Source organism: Aquarana catesbeiana, linkage group LG05 (genome assembly GCF_042186555.1).
Source record: "Aquarana catesbeiana isolate 2022-GZ linkage group LG05, ASM4218655v1, whole genome shotgun sequence".
NCBI lineage: Eukaryota > Metazoa > Chordata > Amphibia > Anura > Ranidae > Aquarana > Aquarana catesbeiana.
Genome location: NC_133328.1, coordinates 473251946 through 473270328, shown reverse-complemented (window position 1 = coordinate 473270328; position 18383 = coordinate 473251946). Strand labels below are relative to the sequence as shown.

General features: G+C 44.6%; 1 protein-coding gene across 1 annotated transcript in view; it reads right to left on the bottom strand.

Moving 5' to 3' along the window:
- Window positions 1-16821, bottom strand: part of THOC1 (THO complex subunit 1) — a 54428-nt gene extending 37607 nt beyond the window's left edge. The window contains exons 1-2 of the mRNA XM_073631442.1: window positions 16671-16821; window positions 424-497 (exon numbers count right to left, since the gene is read on the bottom strand). Of these exons, the coding sequence (XP_073487543.1) occupies window positions 424-497; window positions 16671-16718 (122 nt within the window). The 5' untranslated portion in view covers window positions 16719-16821. The remainder of the gene's footprint in view (window positions 1-423; window positions 498-16670) is intronic.
- Between the last annotated feature and the right edge of the window lie 1562 nt (window positions 16822-18383).

Here is an 18383-nt window from a genome sequence, read left to right as displayed (position 1 = left end):
AAACAGCCACTCACCTGTCCCATGATCCAGCGCCGTGCTCGGCCCAGCTGTTTTCTCCCTGTGTGCGTCTCTCTCCACCACCTGGATCTTTACTATAGGCATCTGGCTGTGAAAGCTTGCGGCTTCACAGCCGTGTGCCCACTGCACACTGTGAATGGTCCCAGCAGTCTTCTGGGACACATGACGGGTCCTAGAAGCCTGTGGGAGGGAGGGAAAGAGAACATCTGCTTCCTATCGCCTAGGGGCGGTTGGAGTGGAAGTGGTAGCGGGTACCTGTCAAAATCAAATACTCGCTCCCCCCTCCTCCCCAAAAGCTCCATTTCACAAATAGGAGCCGGGGAGGAGGACGACTTAAAGCGGAACTTCCCCTTTTGGGTGGAGCTCTGCTTTAGCCAAATGCTGTGTCTTTAGAATCTACATTACCTTCCAGCCACCTGGCTAAACGCAGTCAACAATTGCTTGGTGTTCTTGCTAGCCACAGCTTCTCTGGTAGCATTCTGTGGAATCAAGCAGAAATAAAAGCAGTGTTAATCACATGAATACATGTCATCGGTAACATAATTTAGCCTTCTATTGCATACAAAGAGGCATTACAGCACAGAACAAAATACAGCCACCATCAATTAGAAACCATTGTTAATTTTGACGTCAAATTTTGGATTCGTTTTTTTTAGTCATAGTCTTTTGACTAAAATGCCATCTTAGTCGTATTTTAGTTGGCTAAAATCTCCAGTTCATTTTAGTCGACTAAAAATTGACTTGAAGACCAGGCCTTTTTCTGACATTTATTGCTTACAAGTTAAAATTCATATTTTTTGCTGGAAAATTACTTAGAACCCCCTATTTTTTTTTAGCAGAGACCCTAGAGAAAAAAAAAAAAAAAAAAAATGGAGGTTTTGCAATATTTTATGTCAAACTGTATTTGCACAGCGATCTTTTAAGCGCAATTTTTTTTAGAAAAAATACACTTTAATGAGTTGTGAAAAAAAAAAAAAAAAACTGTAAAGTTAGTCCAATTATTTTGTTGAATGTGAACGATGTTACGTCGAGTAAATAGCAACCCAACATGTCATGCTTTGAAATTGTGCTCACTCATGGAATGGCGACAAACTACGGTAATTAAAAATCTCAATCGGTAACGCTTTACAAATGTTTAACAGTTACCTGTTTATAGTTACAGAGAAGAAGGTCTTGCACAAGAATTATTGCTCTCGCTCTAACGATCGTGACGATACCTCACATGTGGTTTGAACGTTGCTTAAATTTGCGGGCGTGGCTTATGTATGCTTTCACTTTTGCGCATGAGCACAGAGGGATGGGGCGCTTACATTTTTTTGCCTTTATTTTATTTTTTAATCATTTTTATTGCTGTCACAAGGTTCTATAGGACCCTGAACCCCTTCTCTGCACTTCAAAGTATTCAAAAGGCTAAGATCGGTATTTTTGAAAACTTTTAATTTATGAAAGCTGGCGCCGTTGGCTTCCGAGTAAACCGGAAGTGATGTCATGACATCGCTCCCGGGTTACCATATCCAATCTCAAAGCCGATTTCAGATTTGTTCGGGTCTCCGGCAAGCCGGCACCCTCCCGCTGCTTGTAATAACAAGATAACAGCCAAGCAGCTGCTTAGCGCATTGATTGTTATTACAAGAGAGCCAACCATCGGCTGTAAAACAAAAAAACAAACCACGGTACCGGGGTGATGCCATCTGCAGGCATCACTCCGGCACAGTTACTTCAAGCCAATGACTTACATGTACGTGATTTGGTGGCAAGTTATTTAAGAATTTCTCTAGAATTGCCAAACTCATGATATACTCCTGGACTAAAAAATCGAATAAACTGTTATTATTTACGGTATTAGGATTTCAACATGCACTACAGACACAGATTTAGCCATTGTGATAATAGAGGACAAAAGGACAGAAGATTTAATAGATATAAAAAAAAAAAAAAAAAATGGCAGAAGGTCCACTTTAAAGACTAAACCTTTTTCTAACACTTGTTGCTTATAAGTTAAAATCAGTATTTTTTTTGCTAGGAAATTACTTGGAACCCCCCCAAACATTCATTATATATATATATATATATTTATTTATTTTAGCAGAGACCCTAGAGCAGTGATGGTGAACCTTGGCACCCCAGATGTTTTGGAACTACTTCCCATGATGCTCAGCTACACTGCAGAGTGCACGAGCCTCATGGAAAATGTAGTTCCAAAACATCTGGGGTGCCAAGGTTCACCATCACTGCCCTAGAGAATAAAATGGCGATTGTTGCAATATTTTATGTCACACTGTATTGGCGCAGCGGTCTTTCAAATGCAATTTTTGCAAAATGTAAAAAAAAAACCACACTTCAATGAAATAAGATTTTTTTTTTTTTTTAAACAGTAAAGTTAGCCCAATTTGTTTATAGCGTGAAAGATGATGTTACGCCGTGAGAATCGGGATCTTTATTCTAAGCAGAAAAATGTTGATTCTCATTGTATCAAGAATCATGCTGTGATATGATATAGAACGTCTTTATAAGTAAAGCCAAGTTTAATAAACAAAAAAAAAATATTGCTTTTTGACAAACAGAAGTACAATTTCCCAAAAAACTGCAAACTCTATAGGCTGTAATACTATTGCACATATTACCAACATTAAAAGAGAAGTAAGGGTTTTATTTATTTTTTTTTTTTTGCTAATCATACTTACTTCGGTGGATGCAGCATCAGACCGTTGCTGCAGCTGTCCCACGGCATCTCTGCACTGAGAACCAAGCCACCGAACACCGCCGATGGCTCGGTTCTCACTCCTCCCCGAGTAGAGCGATGCTGACTATCAGTCAGCATCGCTCCTGGTCTGCTTCTCCATGCTCATTGGAGTGATGAGCTATGGAGGGGCGGGGAAAGGCCGTCTCAGCGGCTCGCTGAGACTGCCATCAGTGAAGGCAGCTGGCAGATCCAGACTTGGGAAGTCGACGTCACTGCCTCAACTGATGGCAGTGACGTCAGCGGAGAGTGGACTTCAGACCGCTCTCCTCTGAAAATGGGTCACAGGAGTGCAAAACTAATTGCACTCCTATGACCCTTAGGAGAAGCCCAGCCTAAAAAGCTCAGGCTGGACTTCTCCTTTAAATATTAAAGGGAAAAAAAAAGCCTTTTTCTGATTTTTCTTTTCAGCAACTTACTTATTCTTATGTGGTAGTGCAGTATTAATTTTTGACATAAAATTTCAATTTAGTTTCAGTCAAAGCCTTTTGGTTAAAATGCCATTTTAGTTTTATTTTAATCACCTGAATTGTTTTAGGTTTAGTCGTATTTTGGTTGACTAAAATAGTGTTAATTTCGTTGACAAAATTATCACTGTTCCAAACAAGCAGATCTTTTGTTTAATTTCCTAATCTGCATTTTAAAAAGTAGGGGAGCAAATACGGGGGAAAAAAAAAATATACAAAAAAAAAAAAATTTGTGTCTTGTGTAGCAGCTAAAGGATTAAAATAATATCCAAGACTTCTTTGTTGAGCTGGTGTAAATAAGCAGCGATGAGTCCAGGCGTGTTAACAGCCCATTCATTTCAATGCACTACCAAATGTACCGCAACGCGGTAAGCACTACTTTTTCAGATCGTGCCACACCAAACCGCACTATACTGCAGTACCATGCGGTTTGATGGCTACAAACGTGCTGCACTTGTGAGATGTGTTCAGGGTGATATTAACCACTTCAATACAGGGCACTTATACACCTTCCTGCCCAGACCAATTTTCAGCTTTCAGTGCTGTCGCAGTTTGAATGACAATTGCGCGGTCATACAACACTGTACCCAAACTAAGTTTTTATCATTTTGTTCCCACAAATAGAGCTTTCTTTTGGTGGTATTTGATCACCTCTGCGGTTTTTATTGTTTGCTAAACAAATAAAAAAAGACCGAAAATTTTGAAAAATATAAAAGTTTTGCTTTTGTTTCTGTTAAAAAAATGTATGAATACATTTTCTCGTTCACTGATAAGGCGGCACCAATGAGGTGACACCAACGATGGGCACTGATATGCAGCACTCATGGGTGGCACTGAAAGGCTGCAAAGATGGGTTCTTATGGGTGGCACTGATAGGCATCCCTGGTGGCACTGGCAGGCATTGTGAGTGGGCACTGATTAGCAGCTGCCTGGGCATTGATTGGCAGCTGCTTGGGCACAGATTAGTATTTCCCTGGGGGTCTAGGGGGCATACCTGGTGGTCCAGTGTGGATGGCCATCCTAGTGGTCCTGGGCGGCTTCCCTGGTGGTCCTGGGTGGGATCCGAGGGGGGCTGTGCTGATGAATAATCAGCACAGACCCCCCCCCCCGTCAGAAGAGCAGCCGATCGGCTCTCCTCTACTCGCGTCTTCCTATTTACATCATGATCAGCCATGATTGGACACGACTGATCACGTGGTAAAGAGTCTCCGTCAGAGACTCTTTACCTAGATCGGTGTTGGGGGGTGTCAGACTGACACCCCGCAACAACGATCGCCGCGATGCGGGCCCCCGGGGGCGCGCAGCAGCTCAATATCCTGAGGACGTCATATGACGCCCAGTCAGGTTATTGAAACCACTTTGCCACCATTATTCTGCTATATGGTGGACAGCAAGTGGTTAAAGTGGTTGTATACCGCTGGATGTTTTTTTTTTTCCCCTGCATGGTAAAGTCATAATGTGCTAGTATGCAGCGCATACTAGCACATTATGTGAACCCTACTAGGGCTGCAACTAATGATTATTTTCATAATCGATTAGTTGGCCAATTATTGTTTTGATTAATTGGTTAATAACCTTAAAAAAAAAAAAAAAGTGTTGTGTAGAATTTAGTTAATATGTAAAGTTTAATGAAAAGGCAATTTATTCTTAAATATCACTATGCGGTGGTAAATATAAATAACCAACTATATGGTTAGAGAGCAAAATCTCTAATCCACTCTGAGAATAACAGACAGAAGAGATATACTGTATATACTATTGGAGGTTGAATCTGGTAAATATCATCAGATTAAGAGTTTTTTTTTTTTTTTAACCACTTAAGGACCGCCTCACGCCGATGTACGTCGGCAGAATGGCACGGGCAGGCAAAATCACGTACCTGGTACATGATTGCCTTCCCGCGGGTGGGGGGTCCGATCGGACCCCCCCCGGTGTCCGAGGCGGTCCGAGGTGAGGGGGAGGCCATCCATTCGTGGCCCCCCCTCGCGATCGCCGCCGGCCAATCAGATCATTCCTCTGCTGCTGTATGCTAAACAGCAGCAAAGGAAATGATGTCATCTCTCCTCGGCTCGGTATTTTCCGTTCCGGCGCCGAGGAGAGAAAACTGTAATGTGAGTGAAAACCAGAGGTGGGGGACTCGAGTCACATGACTTGACTCAAGTCAGACTCGAGTCACCTGTTTGAGGACTTGCGACTTTACCCCCCAATCACCCCCCCCCCTTCCGTCACACTGACACCAAGCAGTTTTTTTTTCTTCTGATTACTGCATTGTGTCAGTTTGTGACAGTTAGTGTGTTTGGGTTAGCCCCCTTTAGGTCTGGGGTACCCCCCTAACAAAGTTTTAACCCCTTGATCACCCCCCGTCGCCAGTGTCGCTAAGAGATCATTTTTCTGATCGCTGTATTAGTGTCACTGGTGACGTTAGTTAGGGAGATAAATATTTAGGTTCGCCGTCAGCGTTTTATAGCGTCGGGGATCCCCATATACTACCTAATAAAGGTTTTAACCCCTTGATTGCCCACTAGTTAACCCTTTCACCACTGATCACCGTATAACTGTTACGGGTGACGTTGGTTAGTTCGTTTATTTTTTATAGTGTCAGGGCACCCGCCATTTATTACCGAATAAAGGTTTAGCCCCCTGATCGCCCGGCGGCGATATGCGGCTCCCCAGGCAGCGTCAGATTAGCACCAGTACCGCTAACACCCACGCACACAGCATACGCCTCCCTTAGTGGTATAGTATCTGTACAGATCAATATCTGATCCGATCAGATCTATACTAGCGTCCCCAGCAGTTTAGGGTTCCCAAAAACGCAGTGTTAGCGGGATCAGCCCAGATACCTGCTAGCACCTGCGTTTTGCCCGTCCGCCCGGCCCAGCCCAGCCCACCCAAGTGCAGTATCGATCGATCACTGTCACTTACAAAACACTAAACGCATAACTGCAGCGTTCGCAGAGTCAGACCTGATCCCTGCGATCGCTATCACTTTTTTTGGTAGCATTTTCGTGAACTGGCAAGCACCGGCCCCAGGCAGCGTCAGGTTAGCGCCAGTACCGCTAACACCCACGCACGCACCGTACACCTCCCTTAGTGGTATAGTATCTGATCAGATCAATATCTGATCCGATCAGATCTATACTAGCGTCCCCAGCAGTTTAGGGTTCCCAAAAACGCAGCGTTAGCAGGATCAGCCCAGATACCTGCTAGCACCTGCGTTTTGCCCCTCGGCCCGGCCCAGCCCAGCCCAGCCCACCCAAGTGCAGTATCGATCGATCACTGTCACTTAGTCAGGCCTGATCCCTGCGATCGCTAACAGTTTTTTTGGTAGCGTTTTGGTGAACTGGCAAGCACCAGCGGCCTAGTACACCCCAGTCGTAGTCAAACCAGCACTGCAGTAACACTTGGTGACGTGGTGAGTCCCATAAGTGCAGTTCAAGCTGGTGAGGTGGCAAGTGCAAGTACTGTCCCGCTGCCACCAAGAAGAAGACAAACACAGGCCCGTCGTGCCCATAGTGCCCTTCCTGCTGCATTCGCCAATCCTAATTGGGAACCCACCGCTTCTGCAGCACCCGTACTTCCCCCATTCACATCCCCAACCAAATGCAGTCGGCTGCATGAGAGGAATTTTCTTTATGTCCTCCCGAGTACCCCTAACCAGCGAACCCCCCCAAAAAAGATGTCGTGTCTGCAGCAAGCGCGGATATTAGGCGTGACACCCGCTATTATTGTCCCTCCTGTCCTGACAATCCCGGTCTTTGCATTGGTGAATGTTTTGAACGCTACCATACACTAGTTGAGTATTAGCGTAGGGTACAGCATTGCACAGACTAGGCACACTTTCACAGGGTCTCCCAAGATGCCATCGCATTTTGAGAGACCCGAACCTGGAACCGGTTACAGTTATAAAAGTTAGTTACAAAAAAAAAAAAAAAAAAAAATTAATAATAATATTATATATATATATATATATATATATATATATATATATATATATATATATATATATATATATATATATATATATATATATATATATAAAAAATAGTTGTCGTTTTATTGTTCTCTCTCTCTCTCTATTCTCTCTCTATTGTTCTGCTCTTTTTTACTGTATTCTATTCTGCAATGTTTTATTGTTATTATCCTTTTCAGGTATGCAATTTTTTATACTTTACCGTCTACTGTGTTTTATTGCTAACCATTTCTTTGTTTTCAGGTACGCCATTCACGACTTTGAGTGGTTATACCAGAATGATGCCTGCAGGTTTAGGTATCATCTTGGTATCAGTCTTTTCAGCCAGCGGTCGGCTTTCATGTGCAAGCAATCCTAGTGGCTAATTAGCCTCTAGACTGCTTTTACAAGCAGTGGGAGGGAATGCCCCCCCACCGTCTTCTGTGTTTTTCTCTGGCTCTCCTGTCTCAACAGGGAGAATGCAGCCGGTGATTCAGCCAGCTGACCATAGAGCTGATCAGAGACCAGAGTGGCTCCAAACATCTCTATGGCCTAAGAAACCGGAAGCTACGAGCATTTCATGACTTAGATTTCGCCGGATGTAAACAGAGCCATTGGAAAATTGGGAAAGCATTTTATCACACCGATCTTGGTGTGGTCAGATGCTTTGAGGGCAGAGGAGAGATCTAGGGTCTAATAGACCCCAATTTAAAAAAAAAAAAAAGGAGTACCTGTCACTACCTATTGCTATCATAGGGGATATTTACATTCCCTGAGATAACAATAAAAATGATTTAAAAAAAAAAAAAAAAATGAAAAGGAACAGTTTAAAAATAAGATAAAAAAGCAAACAAATAACAAATAAAAAAAAAAAGCACCCCTGTCCCCCCCTGCTCTCGCACAAAGGCGAACGCAAGTGTCGGTCAAATGTAAACAGCAATTGCACCATGCATGTGAGGTGTCACCGCGAACGTCAGATCAAGGGCAGTAATTTTAGCAGTAGACCTCCTCTGTAAATCTAAAGTGGTAACCTGTAAAGGCTTTTAAAAATATATTTAGTTTGTCGCCACTGCACGTTTGTGCGCAATTTTAAAGCATGTCATGTTTGGTATCCATGTACTCGGCCTAAGATCATCTTTTTTATCTCATCAAACATTTGGGCAATATAGTGTGTTTTAGTGCATTAAAATTTAAAAAAAGTGTGTTTTTTCCCCAAAAAATGCATTTGAAAAATCGCTGCGCAAATACTGTGTGAAAAAAAAAAAAAATGAAACACCCACCATTTTAATCTGTAGGGCATTTGCTTTAAAAAAATATATATAATGTTTGGGGGTTCAAAGTAATTTTCTTGCAAAAAAAAAATTTTCATGTAAAACAAAAAGTGTCAGAAAGGGCTTTGTCTTCAAGTGGTTAGAAGAGTGGGTAATGTGTGACATAAGCTTCTAAATGTTGTGCATAAAATGACAGGACAGTTCAAACCCCCCCCCCCCCCCCCCCAAATGACCCCATTTTGGAAAGTAGACACCCCAAGCTATTTGCTGAGAGTCATGTCGAGTCCATGGAATATTTTATATTGTGACACAAGTTGCGGGAAAGAGACAAATTTTTTTTTTTTTTGCACAAAGTTGTCACTAAATGATATATTGCTCAAACATGCCATGAGAATATGTGAAATTACACCCCAAAATACATTCTGTTGCTTCTCCTGAGTACGGGGATACCACATGTGAGACTTTTTGGGAGCCTAGCCGCGTACGGGACCCCGAAAACCAAGCACCGCCTTCAGGTTTTCTAAGGGCGTAAATTTTTTATTTCACTCCTCACTACCTATCACATTTTTTTTACCAAAGACATGTGGCCGAATACATTTTGGCCTAAATGTATGACTAAAATTGAGTTTATTGGATTTTTTTTATAGCAAACAGTAGAAAATATCACTTTTTTTCAAAATTTTCGGTCTTTTTCCGTTTATAGCGCAAAAAATTAAAATGGCAGAGGTGATCATGTTAAAGACTGTTTTGCAGATTTTCAAAACAGAACTGTAATATATTTTCCTGGTGCCTCCATGGCAGCATACCAATGGTTGGTTGCTCCACCCCCAACCAACCCACAGGACCACTTTAACTCTATAAATAAAAGAGTTGTTCCTCCCCACTGTCATTCTTTTCTCTGTCCTTGTTCCTACGGGATCAAGCGCTCAGCCCTACCTCACCGCTTTATGGTGTGACCATTGCAGGTTCATGCTCTCCTGCAGTATGGAGTCCCATTGCTTGGGCTGCTAAAAGCGCCAGATAAGTATGGGAGCCCATTTTTCTGTGGATCTTTTTGGGGCTTGGTGGGTTAACAGGAGCCAGTTTTTCTCTCCTATATATATTCCCTTGTTCGGCATACTAAAACTCTGAATGCTTAACCGCTTCCCGACCGCCCACTGTACATTGACGTCCTGTTTTTTAAAGATGGATATCTCGGTAACAGCAGCAGCTGCTGCCACAACCGAGGTATCCATCTTTAGGGCCGGCGATTCTGTACACGATAACGGTGGTCTCTGCAGCGGGTTCGCCGCGAGATCACCGTTATCGGCGGCGGGAGAGGTGCCACCCCCCCTCCCGCCGCTCTCCCGCGCCCTCCACCGCTTACCGGAGCCGTCGGTAGCGGCGGAGGAGATCGGGACCTGTCACTGCTGAGGTACTGAGACGAGTGAGGCCAAGATGGCCCCCACCCGTCTCTATACCATGTGACGGCCGGAGCGACGTCATTACGACGGCTCCGCCCACTTCTCTTAAAAAGGCACAATTTTTTTTGTGTCATTTTTTTAAACGACTTTTTTTTTTTTTTTTTTTTTTTTGCATTTTAGTCTAAATATGAGATCTGAGGACTTTTTGACCTCAGATCTCATATTTAAGAGGACCTGTCATGCTTTTTTCTATTACAAGGGATGTTTACATTCCTTGTAATAGGAATAAAAGTGATCCAAATTTTTTTTTTTTTTTAAAACAGTGAAAAAATAAATAAAGTAAAATAAATAATAAAAAAAAAAATAAATTTTAAAGCGCCCTGTCCCGACGAGCTCGCGCGCAGAAGCGAACGCATACGTGAGTAGCGCCCGCATATGAAAACGGTGGTCAAACCACACATGTGAGGTATCACCGCGACCGGTAGAGTGAGAGCAATAATTCTAGCCCTAGACCTCCTCTGTAACGCAAAACATGCAATCTGTAGAATTTTTTAAACGTCGCCTATGGAGATTTTTAAGGGTAAAAGTTTGACGCCATTCCACGAGCGGGCACAATTTTAAAGCATGACATGATGGGTATCAATTTACTTGGCGTAACATTATATTTCACAATATAAAAAAAAATTGGGCTAACTTTACTGTTGTCTTATTTTTTTTTTCAAAAAAAGTGAATTTTTTCCAAAAAAAGTGCGCTTAGAAGACCGCTACGCAAATACGGTGCAAAAAAAAGTATTGCAACGACCGCTATTTTATTCTCTAGGGTGTTAGAAAAAAAACAATATATAATGTTTGGGGGTTCTAAGTAATTTTCTAGCAAAAAAACCTGTTTTAAACTCTTAAACACCTAAAATCCAAAAACGAGGCTGGTTTTGAAGTGTTTCATCTGTGTATCCAGATGAGAAAGCATGCTGGGTGTGTGGCAAACAAGCCCTCCCTGATAAATTGGTATGTGATCAATGCCTCCTGGAAGCTACAGGAGACAAAGAGAGAGAGAGAGAGAGAAACTTCAGTCAATGGAATCAATCAAAAGAATGATCAAAGACTCTATCCGGGAGTTAGCCTTATCCCAAGATCAAGCAACCCCACCCGCAGATGAAGCAGCAGTGAATACACCCAATCCACAGCCAGACACAGAGGTTGTTTCTGAAAGCGATTCGGATGTGGAAGAAGAGAATGCTTCAGCCTTTGATTTTGCTCTAGTGGAACCCTTTATCAATGCGGTAAAGGACGCAATCCAATGGGAGGAAGATCCAGAGCCTCCATCTAAAGCAAAGAAATATTTTCCACACCTGAAGAAAAAATTATCAACCTTCCCCTTAATGGAAGAAATAAAGGAAGTTGTGACAGATGAATGGCAGAAGGTGGATAAAAGACCCTTAGCTTACAAATCGTTTTCTCAAATTATACCCACTTGCTGAAGCAGATGCCCAGCTTTTTGATTCGCATCCAACGGTAGATGCTTCAATTATGAGATTAGCTAGGAATACAACACTGCCTAGAGGATGCGGTCTCTTTCAGGGATGTACTTGATCGAAGGATCGATTCAGATCTAAAAAAATCTTATCAAGCAGCAGGAGGGGCATGTAAGCCAGCAGTAGCCCTGACTTCAATCTCTCGGGCTACTAGAGTATGGTCAGACAATATTGAGACAGCCCTCAGACAGGGGGTGGGGTCTAACGAGATCATCAAAGCACTAGATGAGCTGAAGCTGGCCTCAGATTTCATGGCGGAGGCCGCCATTGATGTCCTCAAGTGTTCCTCCAGAGTAAGGATGAGCTCCGGCGTGTTCGCATGCTGCACGTGCCGATCCCGCCAGGAAGTCGGCACGGCGCAGCGCTAATCACAGGCAGTGAGACATTTCCCGATGTGTGGCTGCAGAGCTCGGGAAATGTCTCACTGCCTGTGATTAGCGCTGCGCCGTGCCGACTTCCTGGCGGGATCGGCACGTGCAGCATGCGAACACGCCGGAGCTCATCCTTACTCCAGAGCTATGCTGTATTCCATCACTGCCAGAAGGGCATTGTGGCTAAAACCATGGTCAGCCAACCCAACCTCAAAACAATCGTGGTGTCGCATACCATACAATGGGAAAGCTCTGTTCGGCGACAAAATGGATGCAGCGATTACCAGAGTCACAGGAGGGAAAAGTGGTCTAATTCCCCAGGACAGAAGCAGGAGGAAAAGATTTGTGTCACATCCAGCTAGTCAGCAGTGAGCAAGAGACTCCAGAACGTACCGCCCGGGCAGGGAGTACAGAAGAGGCTGGAAGGGCTCGCAGGCAACTTTCTTGAAGGCGGGGAAGCCGAAAACCTCAACATCCACGGTTGAGGGCCAGAAGTCTTTTTGACTCCCTATCCACCCAAACCGCTCCAGTAGGAGCTCGACTCAGGGCGTTCGCCCAGGTTTGGGTGGAGAATTGTACAGATCAATGGGCAGTCTCCATTGTCATTCAGGGGCATTTCTGGACATTCAGAAAACGGCCACCACCCTTTTCATTCCAGCCAACGAAGATACCAACCTCCAAAGAGAAGAGGTCCTTCTTCAGTATGTACAAAGTCTTTTTGGTTCCCAAAAAAAAAAAAAAAAAAAAAATCGGGTGGCTGGAGGCCCATGTTGGACCTGAAGAGGTTAAACAGATGCATCCGTACAGAGCATTTCAAAATGGAATCCTTAAATACAGTGATCCTATCAGTACAGCCAGGGGATTGAATGGTCTCTATAGACCTTCAAGACGCATATCTCCATATACCTATCCTGCAGCAGTTTCAACCTTTCCTACGTTTCAAAGTAGGCGATTTACACCTACAGTTTCAATGCCTGCCGTTCGGGATCTCAAAAGCTCCCAGAACCTTTACCAAGGTGCTAGTGGCAATCCTGGCTCCTCTTCGAGAAAAAGGGATTCGAGTGCTTCACTACTTGGACGACATCCTCATTCTATCCCAGCACAAAAGGAGCCTAGAAATGCATGTACGGCTGGTCCTAGACACCCTGAGCAAGTTCGGATGGTTAATCAATTACTCGAAAAGCCAGCTCACACCTACACAAAAGATGACATATCTAGGAGCACTTTTCAACACTCCAGTTTCACTTCCCCTAGAAAAGATTCCTGTCCTGATAAGGAAGGTAAAGAGAGTATTGGCAAGCCATTCCATGTTGGCATCAGACTGTCTGAGTCTCCTGGGCTCCCTTTCCTCCTGTATACCCATGGTGAAGTGGGCCAGGTGGCATCTGCGGGGATTCCAACTGGGCTTTCTGGCACAGTGGAGGAAGAATCTCCTGGATCAGAGGATATTAGTCACATCCATAGTGAAGTCCAGTCTCTGGTGGTGGACGAGACCATCCAACCTGCAGATTCACTGTTCCCTAGGGCCAATCTCATGGACCATTCTTACGTCAGACGCAAGTCAGTTGGGCTGGGGTGCGCACTTCCAAGGTCAACTAGTCCAAGGGAGATGGAAGTTCAATTCGGAGACGGTAGTATCGAACATACTGGAACTAAGGGCGGCATGGATGGCAATCTTACATTTAGCCACCTACCTCAGAGGAAAATCCATACTCCTACAGATGGACAACAAAGCGACAGTGACCTATGTCCAGAACCAAGGGGAAACACACAGCAGGTCTCTACTCAGCGAAGTGACGCCCATTCTGACCTGGGCCGGGCCGAGAGGAACTTAATCAACCTGCGGGCCTCATACATCCCAGGGTCCGAGAACCAGTTAGCCGACCATCTGTCAAGATCATTCATCAACAACGAGTGGTCCCTGAATCCCAAGGTTTTCGACTGGATATGCCAACAATGGGGCACCCCCCAAATCGACCTATTTGCCTCTCCACTCAACGCAAAGACGCCTCTGTTCTTCTCAAGGTTCCCATCCCCAGGGTCAGCAGGAGTAGATGCTCTAGCCCAGCCTTGGAATTTTCAGAAAGGCATTTCCTCCGACTCCTCTGATATTGAGGTTTCTTCAGCGCCTGACGACGGAGAAAGTCAAAGTCTTGGCAGTAATCCCATACTGGCCCAAGAGACCGTGGTTCACACTCCTAGTCAACTTCGCTGTATGCAGACCTCTTCCACACCTGAACGACCTTCTGTCTCAAAACGACTTCTCTCACCCGCATCCGGAAATCCTAGACTTGAGGGTCTGGAAATTGAGCGGAAAAGGCTGGATGATTTAGGGTGCTCACATAATGTTATTCAAACACTTCTACAGGCAAGGAAGTCTTCCACTAATTCCACCTATTACAGAATATGGAGAAAATTTACAGAACTGGCAGAGCTTAATCATTTCGATCCCCTGGATCCTGGGGTCCAGAATGTGCTTCTCTTCCTACAGAATGGCTTGGATCTAGGTTTAGGTCTAAACACTCTTAAGGTCCAGGTCTCGGCTCTCTCAGCCCTGACAGATACACGATGGGCTTTGAACCCTCTGGTCAAACGCTTTTTGAAGGCAGTCCTGAGATTGCGACCTCCCAGGAAAGCATTATACCCCAAATGGGACTTGACGATTGTGCTGGATGTCCTATCAAATTCTCCCTTTGCTCCCACAGAAGATTGCACCCTAGAGGACATTTCCTTAAAAGCAGTATTCTTGATTGCCATCACCTCGGCTCGCAGAGTATCGGAAATCCAAGCTTTAGGATCACAGGAACCTTACATCACCTTCTTCCTGGACAGGGTGGTTTTGCAACCCATCAATTCATTCCCAAGGTACCTTCTCTCTATCATCTTAATCAGGAATGGGTTCTCCCAGCATTTGGAGAAGATCCAGAGTCTTCAAGATTACATGGGCTAGATGTAGCCAGATCCCTGAGACACTATTTAAACTCAACACAACAGTTTCGCAAAGATCAAAGACTGTTTGTCATCCCAAAAGGCGCCAGAAAGGGAATGGCAGCATCCAAGACGACCTTGGCAAGCTGGATCGTAAAATTAATCCAAAGGGCCTCTCGGGCTAGTGGTCTGGCAGTCCCAGATGCGGTCAGCGCGCATTCCACAATGGCCTCTTCTTGGGCAGCATTGGCGCGGGTCTCCCCTGAGACAATTTGCCGAGCAGCTAGTTGGTCGTCATTCAACACTTTCATGTCTCACTATAGTGTAGACCCAGCGGTTCTTACTTCCCAGGAATTTGGGGAAAGAACCTTACAGATGTCAAGGCTGTAGTTTTTCATTAAATTTCTTATTGCAGTACCCTCCCTGTAAGCGAGTTATTTACCATTGGTATGCTGCCATGGAGGCACCAGGAAAACAGAAAATTGAATACTTACCTTTCCGTAATTTTCCTTTCCTGGTGCCTACCCATGGCAGCATACACCCTCCCTTCAATAATCCTTAGTTTTCTGAGATCTAGTTACAAGAATGACAGTGGGGAGGAACAACTCTTTTATTTATAGAGTTAAAGTGGTCCTGTGGGTTGGTCGGGGGCGGAGCAACCAACCATTGGCATGCTGCCATGGGTAGGCACCAGGAAAGGGAAATTACGGAAAGGTAAGTATTCAATTTTCCGTTATATGCTGGCCACACAAAAACAATGTCTTCCTTCAAAAAAAAAAAAAAAAAAAGAACTTTTGCTCGATTTTGGAATTGTTAGTGTGGTCAAATTGACGTTCATTTTCAACCACAGTGACAGGAAAATTTAGAAATAATAGAAAACTTCTTGGTCAAAGGAATTTTCAGACAGTGTTTGTGGTATTCATTCAGAAATTACATTCATTTTAAAACAGAATGTTAAAAGCAAGTGAAAATCTCAAACAACATTCTTTTCTTTCATTCAGCGAATGTACAAAGATTTTTCATACGAATATTCTAGTCTGAAAATTGATCCGTGTGGCCAGAATAAGGCTTCGGTACACACTTATGCAGTTTGCTTTTGATCTGTTTCTACACTGCCTTTTGCTGTGCGTTAAGTACAGTATACAGTGCCCCAATAGCAAGATAAAGAAAACTTCTGCCTTTAGAACCACTCACTTCCTGCTCAGGACTCCATGTCCCATGAGTTCTCAGGCATCTACTGACATGTATGGATGGTGTACTGAGCTGTATTTCCTGATATGTAAACAAATAATTTATTCTGTATGCTGGCCAATTAATCAAGTATGAAAATAGTAATCGATTCATTTCATAATCGATTAGTAGTTTCAGCCCTAAACCTTACCTTAAAACAAATCTGTTCCAGTGCCGCAATGTCAGCGCTGCAGGCAGTCCCATCTTCCCCTGTCTTGCTTCCGGGTTCGCGGGCTCCGGCTCTGTGACTGGCCGGAGCCGCAATGATATCACTCCACCTTATTATAGACTTACCTATAGATAAATGTCAGCAGAGGAAGTTTACTTCCTCTTTAATAATCAATTGCCACCCATGCACATCTCGCAAGGGCAGCAAGTTCACATGTCAGGAAACACGCACAGAACGCACCTTTCCCACACCGCGTTCCAGTGTGAAGTGGCCCTAAAAGCCCCGCGATCGGACGCCCAGTGTGCATGTGCCCTAAGTAGGCTGCTCACAACCCTGTCCTGGAGGAACATGCAGCCCTAGTGTGCACTGAACATAGGAAAGGGAAAATATAAGCAGGATATTCACTGGAGGGCCAAACATTACATGTGCAGCTCAGTGACCCCGGGAAACGCCAGGCACAGCACCCCCCAGGCTGTCCCTATGAAGCAGGGACTGCAATTCTTGAAGAACTCAGAGTACGGCTTTGCACGTTGTTTCCATGTAACATCACATGAGATGACACAAGCACACAGTGGCAGAAACTACTCACCATAAATTTACTTCTCGCCTCCTGCAGGCTGAACAACAGCGGAGACATATTTCACCGATTTTTACAATCCCCGTCTCTTGTTCATGACATCATCACAGAGCGCCGAGCTCTCAGGCAGGAAGGGAGGGAGGATCACTTCCGGTAGAGGAGACACTCTAGCTACTGAGTGGAGATGTCGCTTGTACAGAGGCGAACGATGGAGTGGGCGGGGTTATGGTCTAGTGTGGATGGGGCGGGGCGGGGCGGGGCTAGGCTCTGGACCAGTGTGGTTAGGCAGGTCGTAGTGTGAACTCTGAGTCGTGTCAAGTTAGGATGATGTGATAAGTAGAGTAACCAATCAGAGACATTTGTGTTTACACTATGCAATGATTTAGCTTTGCACATTTGGAGTTATAGTTTGCAGTATGACATTATTATCATTATATAGGATATATAGGGCTAACGGTTTTTGAAGTGCTTTAGGGAGACAGCACAGTTGCAATACAATTCAATAGAACAGCGTTAGGAGGTAATTTATTGTCTAGATAAAGCGGAGTTCCACCCAAAAATGGAACTTCCACTTTAAGTGAAGGTGACCCACTGACAAGCCACATTTGGCATGTCATTTTTTTTTGGGGGGGGGGGGGGCAGATACCCTCTTTTTAGAGGTATCCAGCTCCCACTTCCTCAAGGGGCTCCGCGGCGCTGGAAGGAAGTTCACCTCTCCCCCCTCCCTCCCTGCAATCTTCTGGGACACGTCACAGGTCTCAGAAGATTGCCCGACCATTCACAGCTCGGCTTACGCATGCGCAGTGCGCGCTGTAAAGCAACAGCCGGGTGCCCACAGTAAAGCCTCATACACACAATCGGACTTTGTACAAACTTTCCCGTGGATTTTTGTACAAAGGTCGTTGGCCATAAACTAATTAAGCATACACACGGCAGGACTTTTTCGGCAACAAACACAAACGTAGTGACGTTTCAACCTACTGACGACACTTCAAAAAGAGGACGTTCAATTCTCCGGCACCACCCTTTGGTCAACTTCTGTATTGTTGTCTGATCTTTTGCATTGGTTCTGAGCATGCGTGTTTGTAGTTTGTTCTAAAGTCCGATGGTTTTGTGTACACACGATCAGACTTTGCTCCATCGGACTTTTGTTGCCGGAAAGTTTGTCCGTTCGCACAGCCAACAAAAGTCCGATGAAAACCGAAAAAGTTTGTCCGATGGAGCGTAAACACGGTCGGATCTTGCCTTAAAACAGCTCATTTGCATGTTTGTTGTCAAAAAGTCCAATCGTGTGTATGGGCCTTAAGATTGCTGGCGCCTTGGAGAGGAGCGAGGCTTTGTACGCCCGCATTTCTGGACCATGGGACAGGTGAGTGTCCGATTATTAAAAGTCAGCAGCTACACTTTTTGTCAGGCAGAACTCCGCTTTAAAGCGGTTGTATACCCAAAAAAAACCCTGTAAGGCAAAGGCATTATGAGCTAGTATGCATTGCATACTAGCTCATTATGAAATACTTACCTTAGAACGAAGCTCCTACAGGGCCACCCAGTCACCGATGAGGGGGCTGACATGTTCCCTTTGCGTTTCTTTCGGGTTCGCGGTTCCGGCATTGTGAGTGGCTGGAATCGCAATGGCGTCACTCCCACGCATGCACGCAGGAACCCTCCATCCTGGCAAGTTCCAGCACGATGCACCGGACCTTCACTGCGCATGTGCCGCTGACG